At 41.7% G+C, this 18,380-nt stretch overlaps 1 protein-coding gene across 1 annotated transcript in view; it reads left to right on the plus strand.

Moving 5' to 3' along the window:
- The window catches only part of CDC14A (cell division cycle 14A), a gene marked incomplete at both ends in the record, with an annotated part of 169,007 nt that overhangs the window by 138,272 nt on the left and 12,355 nt on the right, over window positions 1-18,380 (plus strand). Inside the window, one exon of the mRNA XM_080691478.1 lies at window positions 3,934-4,072. Coding sequence (XP_080547604.1) covers window positions 3,934-4,072 — 139 coding nt within the window. The remainder of the gene's footprint in view (window positions 1-3,933; window positions 4,073-18,380) is intronic.

An 18,380-nucleotide genomic window follows, 5' to 3' on the forward strand; every position in this document is an offset into this window, starting at 1 on the left:
ACCGTGGACGGGGCGCTTTCCGGCCCGCGGTTTCCTGGCCGGGTGGGCCCTGATCGGCAGGACTTCCTCCTGGGGACCCGAGGGTGTGGGTCGTCAGGAGGGTGTCCTCTGCCCTCACTTGTAGGCTGCTTGCAGATCGCAGCGGGGTGCCTGGGCCCAGCTGCATGCTTGCACCCTTAATCCAATTTTGTTGGGTTGCTCAGCTACTCAGAAAATGTGAATGGCATCGACTCCAAGCTTAGTTGTTAGACTCCAAGAAGGCTCAAATTCCACTTGAGACGTTCCAGTCTGGTGGCAGGTGTTTTACTGGGGTCTTTGATTTCAGTGATGAGAAATCACTGGGATGGAGCTGTTACTCATGTGCATGCCTGCATTTCACCTATTTCAAATGTCAGTAGAGTTTGAGAGCTCATGGAAATATAGCAGCGACAGTCATTTCGTAGGGGATAGTCATATCTTTTCTTCTAAGGTTTGGTATTGTGTTATAAAAATCAGTATTTTTTCCTAGAATTAATTTGGCCTTTTTTTTTTCCTATTCAGTTTTATAATTACCAGGTCACATCCTTTACCTGTGGATTAACCATCTATATTTTAGACTGACAAATTCAAGGGAGAAGAAAGGCAGAGCTTTGGTTAGAATGCAACATCTAGCCGGGTATAGTGGCCCAAACCTGTAATTCCAGTACTTGGGAGGCTGAGGCAGAAGGAGCCGCAGGTTCAATTCCAGCCTCAGCAATTTACCAGGCCCTCTGTAACATAGTGAGTTTCTGTTTCAAAATGAAAAATAAAATAGGGTTGGGAGTGTAACTCAGAGGTAGAATGCCCCTGGGTTCAACCCCCAGTACCAGATGCACAAACCCCCAGTACCAGATGCACAAACACACAAACCTCTCAACATCTTTCTTGATGGTATTCCTCACCTAAGAAATATTGTGAAAACAAATTTCTCAGCTGGGGTGGTGTGCATGCCTGTAATCCCAGTACTTGGCAAGTTAAGATAGGAAGATTGTAAGTTCGAGATCAACCTAAATAATTTAGTGCAATCCCGTTTTAAAATAAAAAAGGCTAGGAGTGTAGCTCAAAGGTAGACTGGCTTCAATCTCCAGGCCATGTGTGTACGCACACGAGCACACACACACACACACACACACACACACACACACACACACACTCTTTGGTGTTATATATTCTTGTTAAGGTATTCTCTGTGTTTACCTTTTAAGGAATGCATATATTTTATATTGCAGAGGTTTTCCATTCTAAGCTCAGAACACTTAGCGTTGAGGTGAGTTCTTGCACAGGAAGGTCATATTTCTATGTGGTGACACCTTTTTGAGTGTTATTTCATTTGCTTCCACTTGTACATGTAGGGTTCTTTTATAAGGATTACACCTTTAGTTTAATTACAGCTGTATGGCTTTTAATAGCATACTTATCTACTACGGGCCTGTTAATTATTTTGACATCTGGCCTAATTAAGTCAGCTTAATTTTCTGAAATTTAAGCAGCACTCAGTATTTTAAATGAACTAAAAGGAAGAGGGAAGAGAGAATCTTACCCTGTGTCAAGTGAACTCTGGTTGCTGCTGGAAAGAGAATGAAAGTGTCATTCCTCCGTGAGTCCGGTATTGTGTACAGAGACAAACCAGAAGCTCCTTGGCTGGGAATGTGTGAAACTGGCGATTCAGTATCTGCAATTCACTTTGTGGTTGATGGAAAGAATGGGTATGGATTCTTGAAGATTCCTAGCACAAATAATAATAAAAAGCACAGCAACATGGTGATATTCCTGCGTGTGGTTATTGACGGACTAGAGGGATTTCAGAAAATTGCAGGAACTATAATGCAATTGGAATTCGACTTGGTATAAATAGAACACACTCAACCTCTTGTCATGCCGTGCCAGGGAGCCCTTTAATTATGAACGCTTTAAAATTTTTGTTAAAAGTTTTTATGGAAACTTGGTGAAGTGTTCCTATTCTGTTCATTTGTGGCAAGAGCTCCCAACTCTGAGTGCTAGGTAGGTTCTTTTTATAGCTCTAAATTATAGACTCTTTTTAAAAGGGGGAAGCAACTTTAGTTTCAGAGAAATTAGAAAATTCTTTGTACCACCTTTTTGATTGTGAGTAGGACAAGAGGGGTCCAGACAGCTCCTTGTAACCTGGGGAATGGGGGAGAGACAGACCCGCCTGGGTGGCCCTGGAGGCCAGCTGGCCCCTGGCCCCTGCTCCAGGATGCTCAGCTGTGGTTTGTCTGCATAGTGACCCAGTCACCCTTAGTCTTGTTGGGAATCTGGGGAATTAACAGTTACAGGCTCAGGGTGAAACAGAAAGGCAAATTATTCTTACTTCTTAATAGTAAAAGAAGAGCCCGAGAGGCCATAATTAATCTTAATTATTTTCTAAAGAATGTCGATGCTTGATCTGGGGCAAAAGGTACTTCAGATTAAAATAGAACACATACCCTCATCTAATAAAACAGTGTACATATGCTTTTTATAAAAACAAAGGAATACTTGGTAAGGGACGCCAGTGTCTTTGGACACCAGCTTGATTCATCATTTTGTTTTCGCTTTTGATGTATTTTTTCAACCTAAGAAGTATTGCCCCTAAGGGGACAAAATTGTTTTTTTTTTTAATTTGAAAACCTTTTTATTTGTAGAAAACACAAATTTACATATAGTGCATAAATGATAATGCTATATATCTATGGCAGGAAAATTTCATGGGAAAAGATAAAGGAAAAAAATACTTAAAGAGGCTCCTGGGGGACCATAAAGTAAAAATCGATGTGGAACATTGACTTGAAGACATACGTTTTCATATTTTAACATTTCTGAAATTAAGATGGGTTTTTTAATCGGCAGTATGTTGTAGTTTAATTTCTTTTAGTCAAACTTAGATAATATTATACAATCAAGACAATAAGATGGTGTCTCAGATTTGCTGAAATACTGTGTATTTCAAAGTATTAGAGCAGAAGAGAGTTTATTATTTAAGCAAGGAAAGATGACAGAAGAATCCCATTAAACCAGAAGATCCTACAGGTGTGGTGGAGTGCTTGGGAGGTTAAGACAGGAGAATTATAGGTTTGAGGCCAGCCAGGACAATTTAGGAAGACCCTGTCTCAAAATAAAAATATAAAAGGACTGGAGATATAGCTCAGGGGGAGAGAGTCCCTGAGTTCAAACCTCAGCACCTCCAAAACAAGAAACCAAAACAGCAAAACCCTCAGAAGATTCTAAAACTCATAAAAACCCAAACCATTAGCTTTTCCTTATTTCCTTTTCCAGCTAAATGTTTTCATGGATGAAATTGACATATACCAGTTTTCTAGGTTAGAAACCTAAGTAATTTTTAGCTTTCCTTGTGACCTAATCAAAACATTTTTTGGGGGGCGGTATTGGATACTGAACCCAGGGGCACTCTACCTCCGAGCTACTCTCCCAGCCCTGTTTAATTGTTTATTTTGAGATAGGGTCTTGCTAAGTTGTGGAGGGTCTCATTAAGTCGCTGAGGCTGGCCCCGAGGCTGCAAACCTCTGGTCTCAGCCTTGCAATACTGGGATTACGGGTGTGCGCCGCCACACCTGGCACATCCTTCTTGCTGCTGCCCTAGCCGTCCCACCGGCCTTTCATCTGGTCCCTCTGGTCCCATCTCTTCCATTCAATTTGGTCTGCTGCCGCCAGGTCACTTGCATCCACCACGTCACTTTCTTGGCCCCAGATAGATGACAGCTTTGTTTCGTCCATTCCATTGGTTAGAGAAAAAAAAATACAGATTTTTATTTTCATGATAGCAATTATGTACGCATTAGCCATTGATACGCTCATTACACTGGGACCCAGTGCAGTTCTGGGCAGGGTTTAATTGTAGTGCTGTGTGGCTGCATTTGTGTTTATCCTTTTTGTTTCTTCTCTTTCCCTCCCTGGCAGCTGGCCTTGGCAGGACTGGGACGTTGATAGCCTGTTATGTAATGAAGCACTACAGGTTCACACACGCTGAAATCATTGCTTGGATCAGAATTTGCCGGCCGGGCTCCATCATTGGACCCCAGCAGCACTTCCTGGAGGAGTAAGTATCTTGTTTGCGTTTTCTCATTACATTCTTGTCGCTGACCAATTCTACCTCTTGATCCCCTGGTTGTGGACTGCGTCAAACCCGTGGTTATAAAATGGTTGCATTGTTAGAGAAGTCTGTGCCTCTAATAGAATATTGTTGATTTGACAGCTAATGCGTTCTAACTTTGTACCTTTTATATCTCTTAGATCAGGTGAGAGTGAGAAGAAAATCACAGAGCCATCTCTGCCTACCCTTTTTCTGTCATTTTTTTTCCCTATGTGTGATCTGGCTACAGTGCAATTTTCTTATGTCACCGCACTTGGCACTTTTCAGCCCTTTCTTTTGTTTGCATGTCGAAAAGCAGAAATGAAGTAAAAAACACAACTAAGGTCAGTCAGTGATTTGGGTTAAGTTTGCTGCTTTCCTAACAACTGACTGAACTGCTCGGAAGCTGTGACTTCTGAAGATACCCAAGAAGTTGCCAGAGAAGGGGGAGAGGAGAACTGGGTTTCAGCCCCGCCACTGCCTAGCACTATGACCGTTATCTAGAAGAACTCTTAGACTGTTAACATTCTGTCCAACCCATGTCCACTGGAAAGTTGTTTTTTTTTTTTTTTTTTTAAGTGGAAAGATGTTGGGTGTGGTGGCGCACGCTTATCCCAGCATCTGGGAGGCCAAGACAGGAGGATCGTGGTTTGCAGACAGCCTCAGCTACTTAGTGAGGCCCTTCACAACTCAGTGAGACCCTGTTTCAAAATAAAAAGAATAAAAAATAGGTCTAGGGGTGTAACTCAGAGGTAGAATGCCCCTGGGTTCCATCCTCAGTACCACAGGGAGGGAGGGAGGGAGGGGGAAAGATTTAACCTCTTCGGACATGACTTTTTCTGGATCACCTGGTTTTGCCTTAAGATAGTAGAGCTTCCCATCCATTTACCCACTATTAGAGCAAAAGGGTGAAATTAGTGCATAATCTAGGTCCAGCTTTGAATCATTATAAGTTAACTATATACTGAAACTTCAGTGTTTTTTCTTTTAATGTTAGGACGTTGAGTTCAATGATGACTAGCATTTTTTTCCATATAATTATTCCCTTCCAATCTAAATCATTTTAGGTTGGTAAGAACCCAGTGATCACGAATTTCATAGAAAAATGCTGTTAAGTAAGCTCTCAGCACCTGAAATTATTAAGAAGATTTGAGCCCGCTGAGAAGTTACTTTACTTGCCAATTCCAGAGGGAATAATTTATAAGAAAATAAGTGCTGAAAACCCAAGCAGTGATGCCTTAGCTGAAAAGAATGAGGCAGAAGTGTAATGAATTTTCAAGGAAAAATATGCCAGATGGGGATCATTAAGAAGACAGAAATGCCTATGTTTTACCTGTGGGGTACAAATAAAATCCTTCTGTTGTTAGAGCTTTGTTCTTGGTTAGGTTCTCTGCCAGAGGTTTCCTCTTATTTTTCTCTTGTGTATTTTGGGCACCCATAGCACAGTGCTTCATGTGGCGCAATCTCCCAGGTGCTTCTGATACTAATTGCTTAGTAAAGTGGAATAAATGGCTGTAGAGTAAAAATCCAGAAGCCAGATACTCTTCATCCTATTTCTGCTTTTTCCTTCCTTTCTTTCTTTCTTTCCTTCCTTTCTTTCTTTCTTTCTTTCGTTCTTTCGTTCTTTCTTTCTTTCTTTCTTTCTTTCGTACTGGGACATGAACTCAGGCACATTCTGTCTCCGAACTACACCCCCACCTCCAGACCTACGTTTTATTCTTTATCTTGAAACGGGGTCTCACTAAATTGCGGAGGGCCTCACTAATAGCTGAGGCTGTCTGCGAACCGAGATCCTCCGGTCTCAGCCTCCCAAATGCTGGGATTACAAGTGTGTGCCGTCACGCCTGGCTTGGAGCTTGCTTTTCAAATGGGTGGCACTCACATTCAGCACAGCTGACAATTTGTACACAGACTGACTCTTTCTTCTTTCTTCTTCCTTCCTTCCTTCCTTCCTTCCTTCCTTCCTTCCTTCCTTCTGATACTGGGGATGGAACCCAGGGGCATTCTACCTCCGAGCTCCACCCTCTGCTTTTTTATTTTTTATTCTTTATTTTATTTTTATTTTATTTTTTATTCTTTATTTGGAAACAGGGTCTCACTAAGTTGCAAAGGGCCTCACTAAGTAGTTGAGGGTGTCATCCAACCGCAATCCTCCTGTCTCAGCCTCCCAAATGCTGGTATTACAAGTGTGCGCCATCCTGCCCGGCTCACAGGCTGATTTCTGATGCTGAGTGCTATGAAGGTGTGATAGGAAGATGGCTGAGGAGAGCTCTTTGTATCAGCAGGTCAGGGGCATCGTCTCTGGGGAGTGCTGAGACCATGTCAAAATCTGAATTGTGTCTCATACTGGGAGCGTGGAAACAGCCTTTTAAAATGGAGAGACAGGCCTGTGCAGATGGAAATACATATAAGCTGGAAGTGGGTGCTTTGAGAGTTAGGCTCAGTGAAATTTTTTTTTCTCCCAGTACTGAGGATGGAACCCAGTGGCATTGTACCTCTGAGCTACACCCCTAGTCCTATTTTTTAGCCCTTTTATTTTTGAAACAGGGTTTCACTGAGTTGTGAAGGGCCTCACTAAGTAGCCAAGGCTGGCTGTGAACCGCGATCCTCCGGTGTCAGCCTCCCTAATGCTGGGATTACAAACATGCGCCACCACACTGGGCTAGGCTAGGTAAATTTTTACAAAGCAAACACACCTGTGTAGCCTCTCCCTGATTAAGAACTAGAACCTTACCTGCACCCAGAAGCCCCTCTGGTGTCGTCTTCCACTTACCACCTAGTTTTCTCACCAGAGTAACCACATTCTGACTTGTAACACCATACATATCTCACCTGTTTTTGAAGCTGATAGAGATGCGCCCGTGCCGCCTGTGCATCCAGCATCTTACTCCACAGCATCTCTGCTGTCGTCACTCTTTGCTTAACTTGTTCATTTTCATCACTGCATAACACTTAATGGTTTGCATATATGAGATTTTAGTTCTCTGTTTGTGGATATTTTGTTTGTTCCCAGTTTGCAGCTATTTGGTACCTTTGGTACACAGCGGTGGGAATATAACTGAGCGCAACAGCTGGGTACTGCGCATTGAGCTTTAGCAGGCATTACTAAAAGGCTTTCCAAAGCTGCTAGCCCTGTTTATATTCTCCCCAAGAGTGGTTTCTCTGTCTTCTAGACCCAGGACATAGGTTTTTGTTTGTAGCGGGAATTTGCTTTTTCCTAATGACCAATGAGGTTGACTGTCTTTTTATATATTTCTTGGCCATTTGTATATTCTCTTTTATAAAGTATCTTTTCATATCTCTTATACATTTTTCTATTACATTATTTGTCTTTTGCTTGTTGATTGTGGGGCTCTAAACCTTCTGGATACAAGTACAGTGTTCATTGGACATATGCAAATCTTTTCATCTTGTGGTGTGCTTGCTTATGTATGTATGTGTGTGGGTTTATTTATTTATTTATTTATTTATGCTGGGGATTGAATCCTGGGGCATTCTACCTCTGTTTACCCCTAGACCCCCCTCCCCTTCTGTGGTATTCAGGATGGAACCCAGGGAATATGCTACCTCCAAGTTACACCCCCAGTCCCATTTTTTATTCTTTATTTTGAAACAGGGTCTCATTGAGTTGCAAAAAGGCCTCACTAAGTATCTGAGGTTGTCTGTATCTGTCCACGATCCTCCTTTCTCAGCCTCCCAAATGCTGGGATTACAAGCGTGCGCCACCATGCCTGGCTCCCAGCCCCTTCTCAGCCCTTTTTATTTTTTATTCTGAAACCAGGTCTCACTAGTTTGCTGCAGGCTTCACTACATTGCTGAGACTGTTTGAACCTGTTTTTCAGTATCCCAAGTACTGGGGTTATAGGTGTGCACCACCATGCCTGGTGGTGTGTTTATTTTAATATTTTATTTTATTTTAATAATTTTATTTTAATTTTAATAGTGTGTGTGTGTGTGTGTGTGTGTGTGTGTGTGTGTTACTAGGAATTGAACCCAGAGGTGTTGTACCACTGACACCCATAGCTCTTTTTATTTTGAAACAAGGTCTCACTTAATTTCTGTGCACTGGTCTTGAGCTCATGATCTCAGCCTCCCAAGTACTAGGTATTACAGGTGTGCTGTACCATGTTTTGCTTTCTTAAGAATGTCTTTTTTGTTTTTTTTGTTTTTTTTTTTGGTGGTACTGGGGTTCCTGGAAGCCCTTCTACCTCCAGGCTGTACTCCCAGACCCATTTTTTGTTTTTGGAAATGGTCTCTTCTTCGAACCTGCCTGATCCTCCTGTCTCCACCTCCCAAGTGTGGGGTGTGCCACCACGCCTGGCTTAAGAATGTCTTTTGATGGACAGATTTTTTTTTTCTTTTTCTTTTTTGTGTGTTACTGGGAATTTAACCCAGGGGCATTCTATCTCCGAGCTACACCCCCAACCCTATTTTATTTATTTATTTATTTATTTATTTATTTATTTATTTATTTATGGTACTGGGGATGAAACCCAGGTGCCTTCTACCTCTGGGCTACACTCCAAGACCTATTTTATATTTTATTTGGAAACAGGGTCTCTTAAGCCAGCTGAGACTGGCTTCGAAACTGCGCGATCCTCCTGTCTCAGCCTCCCAAGCACAGGGATTACAAGCGTGCGCCACCACACCCGGCTTACCTATTTATTTTGAAACAGGGTCTCACTAGGTTGTTGAGAGTCTCACTATTTGCTGAGGCTGTCTTCAAACCTGCGGTTCTCTTGTCTCAGCCTCCCACGTCCTGGGATTACAGGCATGCGCCACCATATCTGGCTGAGAAACAGAATTTTCAAATTGAAACACATTCGAATTTCATTAATCTTTCTCTTGCAGGGAATGCTTTCCATATACCACTTAAGAAATCTTTGGTGTCGGGCATGGTAGCTTGTAATTGTGGTTCTAGCTGTTCAGGAGGCTGAGGCTGGAGGATTGCTTCAGCCTAGGTGTTTGAAACTAGTCTGGCCAATTTAATAAGACCCCATCTCAAAAGAAAGAAAGCGAACAAAAGATCTCTTTGTCATCCCCAGAGTCTATGTTACCTTCCAGAAGCTTGATTTTTCTATTGCATTTAGTTTAACAATTTATTAAGAGTTACTTAAATTATTAGTATTAGTATTAGTATTAGTATTAGTATTAGTATTAGTATTAATGGAGATTGAACCCAAGGGTATTCTACCATCAAGCTATACACTCAGCCACTTTTTATTTTGAAACAGGGTCTTACCACATTGCTGAGGGTCTCACTAAGAGCTGAGACTGGCCTTGAACTTGCAGTCCTCCTGTCTCAGCCTCCTAAATACTGGGATTACAGGTATGTGTCACCATACCTAGCCAGAAATTAATTGCTTAATATGCTGTGAGACATAGGAACCAAAATCCCTCCCCTCCCCTGCCCATATTGATATCCATTTAATCCAGGCATAATTTATTGAAAAGACCACCCTTTACCCTACAGTGTCACCATATCATAAACCAATGGTCCACAGATGCTTGCTCCAGGATGCTGCATTCCATCCTATGGTTATTTGTCCAGCTTAATACCAGCACCTGTGTCAGAATCGCTGCAGGATGGGCTGCCCACAGAAAAGGTGGTCACGCCCTCCTTAATCATTGCCACTGGGCTTTTTTTTTTTGTACCAGGAATGGATTCAGGGGCTTTCTACCCCTGGGCTACACTCCCAGACCTATTTTATATTTTATTTGGAAATAGGGTCTCACTAAGTTGCTGAGAGCCTCACTCAGTAACTGAGGCTGGCTTCGAATCTGTGCGATCCTCCTGTTTCAACCTCCCAAGCATGGGGATTACAAGCGTGCATCACCATGCCCGGCACTGGGGCCCCTTTAATCACAGCTCCTGGACCTGCTCTATCCAGGTGGCCCCGGCTCCAACTGCATCTGGACTATTCTTGGCCCCACCTTCATCTATTGCCTCCATCATGGCCATTGCTGGCCCTGCCTCCATCGTGGCTACGGCTTTGTCCTTTCTTTCAACCATCTTACTTCTTTCCACTACATTATCTCTCTGGGCCACAGCTTTACACATCCCTTTTCTACCAAACTGCAAATATATAAAGACTCTGCTTTACTGTCCACTTCTGAAATTCAGTGTAAAATTCACTGATTGAGGACATAAGTAAACATAATGCAGTTTGGATATTTTGCTGTTTTGAGATTCTGCTGCCATTTTAATTAACCCAGCATTTCAAAATTTGACCTCAAACAAAGTTTCAGGACACAGCAAAATTTGTTTTATTTTGTTGTTGTTTTTGCAGTACTGAAGATGGAACGCAGGAACATTCTACCTCTGAGTTATACCCCCAGCTTTATTTTTTATTCTTTATTTTGAAAGAGGGTCTCACTGAGTTGCAAAGGACCTCACTAAGTATCTGAGGCTGTCCTCCTGTCTCCGCCTCCCAAATGCTGGGATTACAAGCGTATGCCACCACACCCAGCTCAACATGACAAAATTTGGATAAATTCTTTGCCAAAGTGTACCACACGTGGCCTCTGCTCCATTTCCCTATAGAGTCTGTTTTGCCTTCCAGTATTTCCTAAGCACAGTCTCTACCATCCTCCTTTCTAGCCATATTCTGGCTCTTCCAACTTCCTCTCACAAACCAGTTTCAAAGAGTTATAATCTACATGGTCAGACTTAGCTGTAGCAGTAACCCCACTTCTGGTACCAAAATCCGTTCCAGTCAGCATTCTTACAGCCATAATCTAAAGATTGGCCATGGAACTTAGAAGAAAGAAGACTTATTTTCTTATGTTTTCAGGTTCAGGCCATGTGAAGATGGAGACCAGGGCATTGCACTTAGGAGGTAGAGAGGGGGAGAGCACATTGGTTGTGTTCCTCACATCATGGAGGCCAGGAAAGACACCCTCTAGCCACACCCTGTGGCCCAGGCCACCACCCAGATAATCTATTACAATGAATTTATCCACTGCTGGGATAACAACTCTCATGACTCAATTTCATTGGCTCCAAACATTAACAATGAGTTCTTAGGGGATATTTTATATCTGACCATAGCAGTTGGGAGTGGGGCTGGGGTTGGGAGATTTCGTATCTGGCTCACTACAGCCTGTTTTGATGTTTCTGACCAGGGAGGAAGGGAGCTGGGGTGCTTCTTTATAGTCGCAGGGGTGGAAATCCAGGTTCTCTCTCAGCCTTTGCTGTCTGGGTGGGAAAGGGCCATAATTTTTTTTTTTTTTCCTGTGGTATTGGCCGGAGTAGAAAAGTCATTGTCTAAAATATGTCTATCTAACTAGGACGTCCATTTCCTTGTCCTTTAACTACAGATGGCAGGATTTTGTTGGGGCTCTAAGAAAAAATCCATTCCTTTGGCATTTATGTTGCTACCTTTTTTTTTTTTTAGCCATAGGACTGGGAGATATGTGTGTGTGTGTGTGTGTGTGTGTGTGTGTGTGTGTGTGTGTGTATTTGTATTTATTTAAAAAAACACCCAGGGAACCCATCACAATCACATGTTGTCCCTTGGTTCTCCAAGTTCCTAACCAGTTGGCCTTCTATTTTTCCGTCTTTTGTTTGTTTTATATTATAAGGTTTTAAATTGCATTTAGTCAGAATAGGGAAGAAAGAACATGGTCCACTTCATCTTCCTGGATGTGGTGTTATCACCTTATATTTTAAGATAATTTGTCTGGCTATAGTGTTCAGCACGGAATCTGCTGCAGTAGGTTGTATAATGTTCCCTAAATATGTGTCTATTACAATTCCTGCTGGTTGTGAATGTTATTTTGTATGGATAAAGTGACTTGGCAGAAGGGGTTCTATTAAGTGTCTTGATGTGGAGAGATTATCCTGGATTATTCGATTGTGTCCTTAGAAGAGGGAAATGGGGACTCGTTTAGTGGAAAAGATAATGTGGTGATAGAAGCTGATTGGGCTGAGGCGCTTTGAAGATGGAGGGAGGACTCATAGCCAAGGAATATGGTGGTCACCGGAAACTGATAGGGACAGAAAAGGAGATCCTCCCCTCAGAGCTTCCCAAAGGAACCAGCTCTGTCCACACTGTGACTTTAGCATAGTGTCTGATTTTAGACATCCAACCTCTAGAACGGTGAGAAGTAAATTTATCTTCTTTTAAGCCACTGCATTTGTAGTAACATGTTATAGTGGCCTTAGGAAATGAATACCTCTTTGTGTAGTCAGTAATAGGTACTGTAGGATGTACAGATCCTAATGATGAACGTGGCTAATTTGAACTTCTCTTATTCATCATGCCTTCTAATTTGGCAGAGGGGAGTCGTGTGACTCCAGGATTACTTTAGGAAGGTCGGGCAGCAACCTGTATCAGATGAATTGCACCGATGGGTATCAGAATCAGAAAGGCTAAAAATGAGACTGACACAATCTGTCAGGGAGACAGGGATGTAAAAAGAGGCTAGACGCTGGATTGAAGAGTTGGAGACAGTATCAGGGACATTTCAAGGAAAAATAAAACCCAGGCTCTGAAGACTGACTAATGATAAATGAAGAGCGTGAGGTCAATGATGACGCAGAAGCATGAATAATTAACACGTTCATTAAAAAAGAAAGCAGAAGGTAAAGAAGTTTTCTGCTAGGTTTTCATCTATCACAAATGATGGGACAAAAGGATTGTATTCTTTCTTTCAGAGGTGAAAAGCCAATCAGTGCTTTTTAGATAACGTTCATTCCAACCACAGAAAAGCTGGCTTGTCATATCCTGCTTGTCCTTGAACTTCAAGAAAAGCCCAGGTGTTTGATTTCTGTGTCTTAAACAAACATTCTGCGTATGTCACATCACATTCCTCGTACGTAAGAGATGTTTGTTTCTATCCGTGTAAGCTGTTGATGACTGTGTATTGGCAGTTCCACACCTATCTTTTTGTTACAGTCTGGCATTTTGTATTTAAAGGTTTTTCTCTGGGGTAAAAATAAATCTCCTTGTTTATGAAAATAACCGCACATATTTTTCTTCTATCTAAACGTGAAATTCTTAAGCCAAATATCCTATTCTGAGCTCCAAATGTTTTTTTCTGTCAAACATCCCCAAGGGTCTTAAAGAGATGCTTGTATGCCTCTTGTTACTGAGCCAACTCTGAGCCCATCCTCAGAGACAGCCCGGAGAGGCGTGAAGGTGGAGTCCGCCGTCTTCACAAAGCAGTTGATTCTATTTCTTGAGCATTCATTGTGCGGCCGTAGCGCTGCTGACCTCTAGGCTGCCATCCTCCAACACTTTCATCCATTACAAAGGGATCATTGAAGAACTGGGATTGGACTTTCACTTGGATTTTCAGCTCACAGAGATCCTCTACTCATGGGATGCAATGCCATCGTATTGTTTTAAGTTTCCTTCTGAGATAACACTCAAAGCCTAAATTTGAACCATGCAGGGAGTTCTGCTGTGCAAGGCAGAGCTGCTCCTTTTGCATTATTATCTTGCTCTTTATGTACTGGGAATTTAATCCAGGGACAGTCTACCTCAGAGCTAGATCCCAATTAATTTTCTAAAATTTTTTTAATTTTTTTTTTTTGGGGGGGTACTGAAGGTGGAACCCAGGGGCTTTTCTACCTCCTGGCTATACTCCCAGACCTATTTTATATTTTATTTGGAAACAGGGTCTCACTAAGTTGCTGAGAGCCTCACTAAATAGCTGCGGCTGGCTTCAAACCTGTGCGATCCTCCTGTCTCAGCCTCCCAAATGCTGTGATTACAGGTGTGCGCCACCACGCCTGGCTCTTGGTTGTTGTTTCTGATCTGTCTTCCCTCGATACCAAGTTTGACCATTTCATCAGCCCAGTTCTTCCAGCTAGGAACCACGTGTGTCCATATTAGCTCTGGGATGGTGGAGCAGAAGGTACTCAGGACAGAATGGCGCTAGCATAGGCTCAGGCCAAGCTAGGAAGTGTGTACTTGATAACCATGTGGTGGCTCTAGATAGACATTCCAAGGAGGGGTGGGTCCTGCTTAGAACGTGTCTGGGATGAAAGAAGAGATGAAGATGAAGAGTGAAGATGGGATGAGCCTGGATAGAAGGAGGTAAGAGGGCCAGTCAGCCTCATGCAGAAGCAGCTGCACCATGACTTCCATCTGCTCTGGACTAAATGCTAGAAATATTTATAGCAGCGTAACTGACCTGGGTTTCATCAGAGGACTGTGAAGAACAGATATTTACAAGGAATTATGAAGAGTCTGCCTCAGGAGCGTCACCTCCGAATTAGCTCTGAATGAAGCCAAGTTGTTTAGTTCTTTTCTCGTGTCCCGTTCTGGGCTAGCCCAAACCTGTCCACCCCAGGGCTAGGACACCGCCAGAACAGCATCCCCAGCCCCGACTCTTATCTCTCAACAAGTCACCATTCAAACCAAGGCAGATCTCTTCTTGTCATTTCAGAGCACAGAGTCTATTAGCAGAGGGCCAGTGACTTCATGGTGTCTTAGAAAACACATCACATTATTGGAGGGTTTACTTTCAGCGGATGTGTTAGCTTCACAGATTTTGATTTTTAAATGCTCAATACTTAAAAATACATGTTTTACTTCTTTTGTTTGAAATGAGGCTTTTAGGGAGTAACGGACACCACAATAAAAGCTTGCATGGTTTTCATCGTCAATAAAAAGGTATTTTCGTGGAGTGCTGCTTTTTTTCCTCCAGAAGCACTTACATACAGCATTGCTTAGCAACACTCAAATCAGCTCCGACACTGTGTTCATTTTGAATATTCAGGTTCAAATCAAGTCTCTCCAGCGCCGGGATAGAAGGAGTCTTTTAAGTCAAGCAAGTGAAGGATGTCAGTTTGCGATTTTCCTCTCTCGGCTGGCAGCTGTAGCAGAGTTTTCATTTTATAACTTATTTTAGGATCGGAGTTGTTTTCATTGTAGCTTCATAGTCCCCTTTCTTCCCCTTCCTCTCTTCTCCTTTCTTTTTATTTTATTTTATTTATTTATTTATTTATTTATTTATTTATTTATTTATTTTTATTCCTAAAGACCTCACAGGGTCTTCCCTTTATTTGGGAGACCAGATTTAAATTTCTTAGTGTGGCATGCAGGGCCTGTCATGAGCTGCCTCTCGCCTACTTTTCTACAAGGCGTAGCTGCAGCCAAACCACACAGCCCTGTTCCCCAAAAGTGGACCTCATTATTTCTCCAGCCAACACACATAGTTTGCTTTGCTTTGGGGATATGTATGCCATTTTGGGGATAAGCTACCTCGTGCTTATCTTTCCGGATGTGGTTACGCATTGCTCGGGGACAGAGGCACGTTCTGAGACCTGCTGCTGTAGGCGAAGTGTCCTTCTGTGAACACCATAGAATGTGTCTACAGAACTGGATGGTCTGGGTCAGTCACTTAACCTGGCCTCTTGAGGCAGTCAAGAGACAGAGTAAACATGACACGCACGAGGCTGCGGCCAGCATAACACGGCATCCTGTTTAACAGTAGATTCGTAAGTAGATGTGTGTGCTAAGATAATGATTGATAGGAAGCAAAATATATAGCAGTGTAGTCATGTGTTACCAATCTTGGGTGTTATGTACTGTATATAAATGTATGTATTGTACTTTCATATGACTGGCAGCATGCTACATCCGTTTAACCCCCGCATCACAACAAACACACGAGTAATATGTTGTAGGATGGCATTACTGTGACTATCATGTCACTAGATGATAGTAATTTTTAGCTCCTTTATAATCTTATGAGGTCCCGGGCATATATGTGGTCCATTGTTGATCAAAACATCTATGGTACAGCACAATGCAGTACTTCTGGATTCTTGGGGAATTTCCTGCTGATTCCTTTAAATATGCTGGGGGCCCCTTCTGGAGTCCTGTGTGAGTCTGGGTCAGAGGGCTTATAATACTGGATTTCAGTTGTTTACTTTTCTCATTCCAAACTGAGAACTATTTGAAGGACCAAGATTCAGTCTATCCTTATATCCCCGTTCTTTCTTTGTGTTTCACATCTGAATTTGTCATGTTTGTGATACATCTGAATCTCCTCTTCTTTATAATAGCAGTTCTTTATTACTGAAAGTTTGGACCAGAGGCCCAAGACATCCATATGTATGTTTAACAGTTTCTTTTGAAATGTTCTTTCTCGGTCAAGGATTCTGCTATGTGGAGGTCATAAAATTGAAGCAGTAGGTCACGGATTGTGCTAGGTATTGGCATACAGAACATCTGGAGGTTTAAAAAACGAAAGCAAGAATTTTTGAAGATGCAAAATGTGAGAAGCTGTTTTCTGATTTTATGTAGATTTGCACATAGGAAAGAAACACTAAGAATAGTTTGTTTTGAATCAATAGTTTTACAGTTGACATAGGAAAAACTAACTGTGACTCGGGGGTATGCCAACCTCATTAATTTATATATCCTTAGCTCAGAAAAAACATCTCTGTAGTTTGACTCCAAAAAGTCTGCCACGATAGAAAGCAGACATTCCTTCACTCTCTGATGACTTGGTGTGTGCAGATGTCTGACATTTAAATTTTGTACATATTTTTAAAAACTCAGCAGATTTTTAAAATACTTAAACCCATTTAGAAATAGCCCGAAAGTTTGCTAAGATAATTTTAACTAGTTTCAATTTTAGAAAGATGTTAGAAATGGTAAGTTAGTCTCATATATGAACAACATATTTTACATCTAGAGCCTCAGTCTCGGAAATCAGATCTAAATATTGTTTTATTTGGAAAATACTGAAAAAATGGGCAAAAAATAGAAGGAAACAATTACTTCCTACTTAAAAGTAGAGTAGGGTATTCTGTTCAGTCCCACCCCATGCTGTTGCTATTTTAATAGTTATTCTACTAGCCTCTTAAGGTGCTTTCCAAGTCCCATTCTAAGAATATGTAATGAAGTGTTACCTGCCCTCTCTTATTAAAAAAACTTTAAAGATTGCTTTTTATACTTAACTACCTTTGTTTGGCTTTTGGTCTTTATTTTACTTGTTTTTTTAGGCCACCTTTTTTTGTTTGTTTTGTTTTTACAAAATGAGGTACACTGTAGATACTGTATAGTAGAAAGTGGATGTTCCCCTCATCACCATCCTCAGGGGTGCCTAGTTATGCTTTGGTGTGTATTCTTCTAGATCTCTGTGAACCCTTTGTTAGCACTGCAGCATTTTTATCTCTTTTTAGCACAAATGGATGGCACTTTCCTCTCCGACACTTGTGTGTTCACTCACTGATGCTTTATTTCATGGCCACTCTGTCCTCTTACCACGTGCGGGTCTGTCACAGGCTCTTAAGCAGCTGTGTCGTATTTCACAAAATTGAGTCCAGTGTCATCTCATAAGCTGGTTTTCCATCTGAGCGTCTTCAGCATTTTTCGGTTGCAGGTGACGCTTCACTACGCGTTTTTGATGTGGTATACCTAGAGTGTATTTTTGTGGGATGACACTAAATGTGTACCAGGGGAGGCACTGCAGGTGTACGCTTTTGCTGTGATTTAAAGGTTAACCTTTGCCTCGAGTCTCTCAACTGCATTTAACCATAAACAGTAATGTTCTGATTGGAGGGCAAACGTTATTTATAAAAGACGACACAGTTCTTTCCCAAGGGCTCAACGTAACATTGCTTTCCTCTCTTTATTATAAACCTGAATTCTCTGTGGTATGTAGAGCCTTTGAGGGAAAGTATTACCTATTACTTATTCTGACACTGTTTTAGAAAAGGCAACTATGTTCTTGCCGTGCGGCCTGTCAGCACTGCTGATGTTTCATTGGATGTTGCATTCCTCACGATGCACCAATGCTTCTTGCTAATTCCACTCTGTACAGTGTGGCATATAGGATAGAAATAAAACTATTCTATGGCATAATTTATCTTAAAAGAAATATACTAAGGTGACCCCGCCCATAAAATAGAAGCCCTAGATTGTAACTTTGCCTATATATTTTAAGGTTTCTTCTGATAACCTTGAAAACGATTGCATCTGTGCCTTGTTGAATAAAACTATGCTTGTAGATCAATGTCAGACACATTTTCTTTTACCAAAGAAAATTCTGGTTGGGGTACAGGCCTCGTGTTGAGGCCCTTTCATGATGTTTAGTAACTTTGAGGATGTTATCTCCATGTAGTTCACGTTTTTCCACTTGTGTTTTCAAGCCCCGTTCATCCCAGTTGTTTTTATAAACCAACATATCAAATTACTACTTGGAAATATCTTACAGATTTTAAACTCATACTTAAACTCATATTTAAAAGATTTTAAACTCGTATTTAATAATCTCACCATTTTTATAACAAGTACCTCAATAGTTATAT

The sequence above is a fragment of the Muscardinus avellanarius genome, assembly GCF_963383645.1.
Source record: "Muscardinus avellanarius genome assembly, chromosome: 3".
Taxonomy (NCBI): Eukaryota; Metazoa; Chordata; class Mammalia; order Rodentia; family Gliridae; genus Muscardinus; species Muscardinus avellanarius.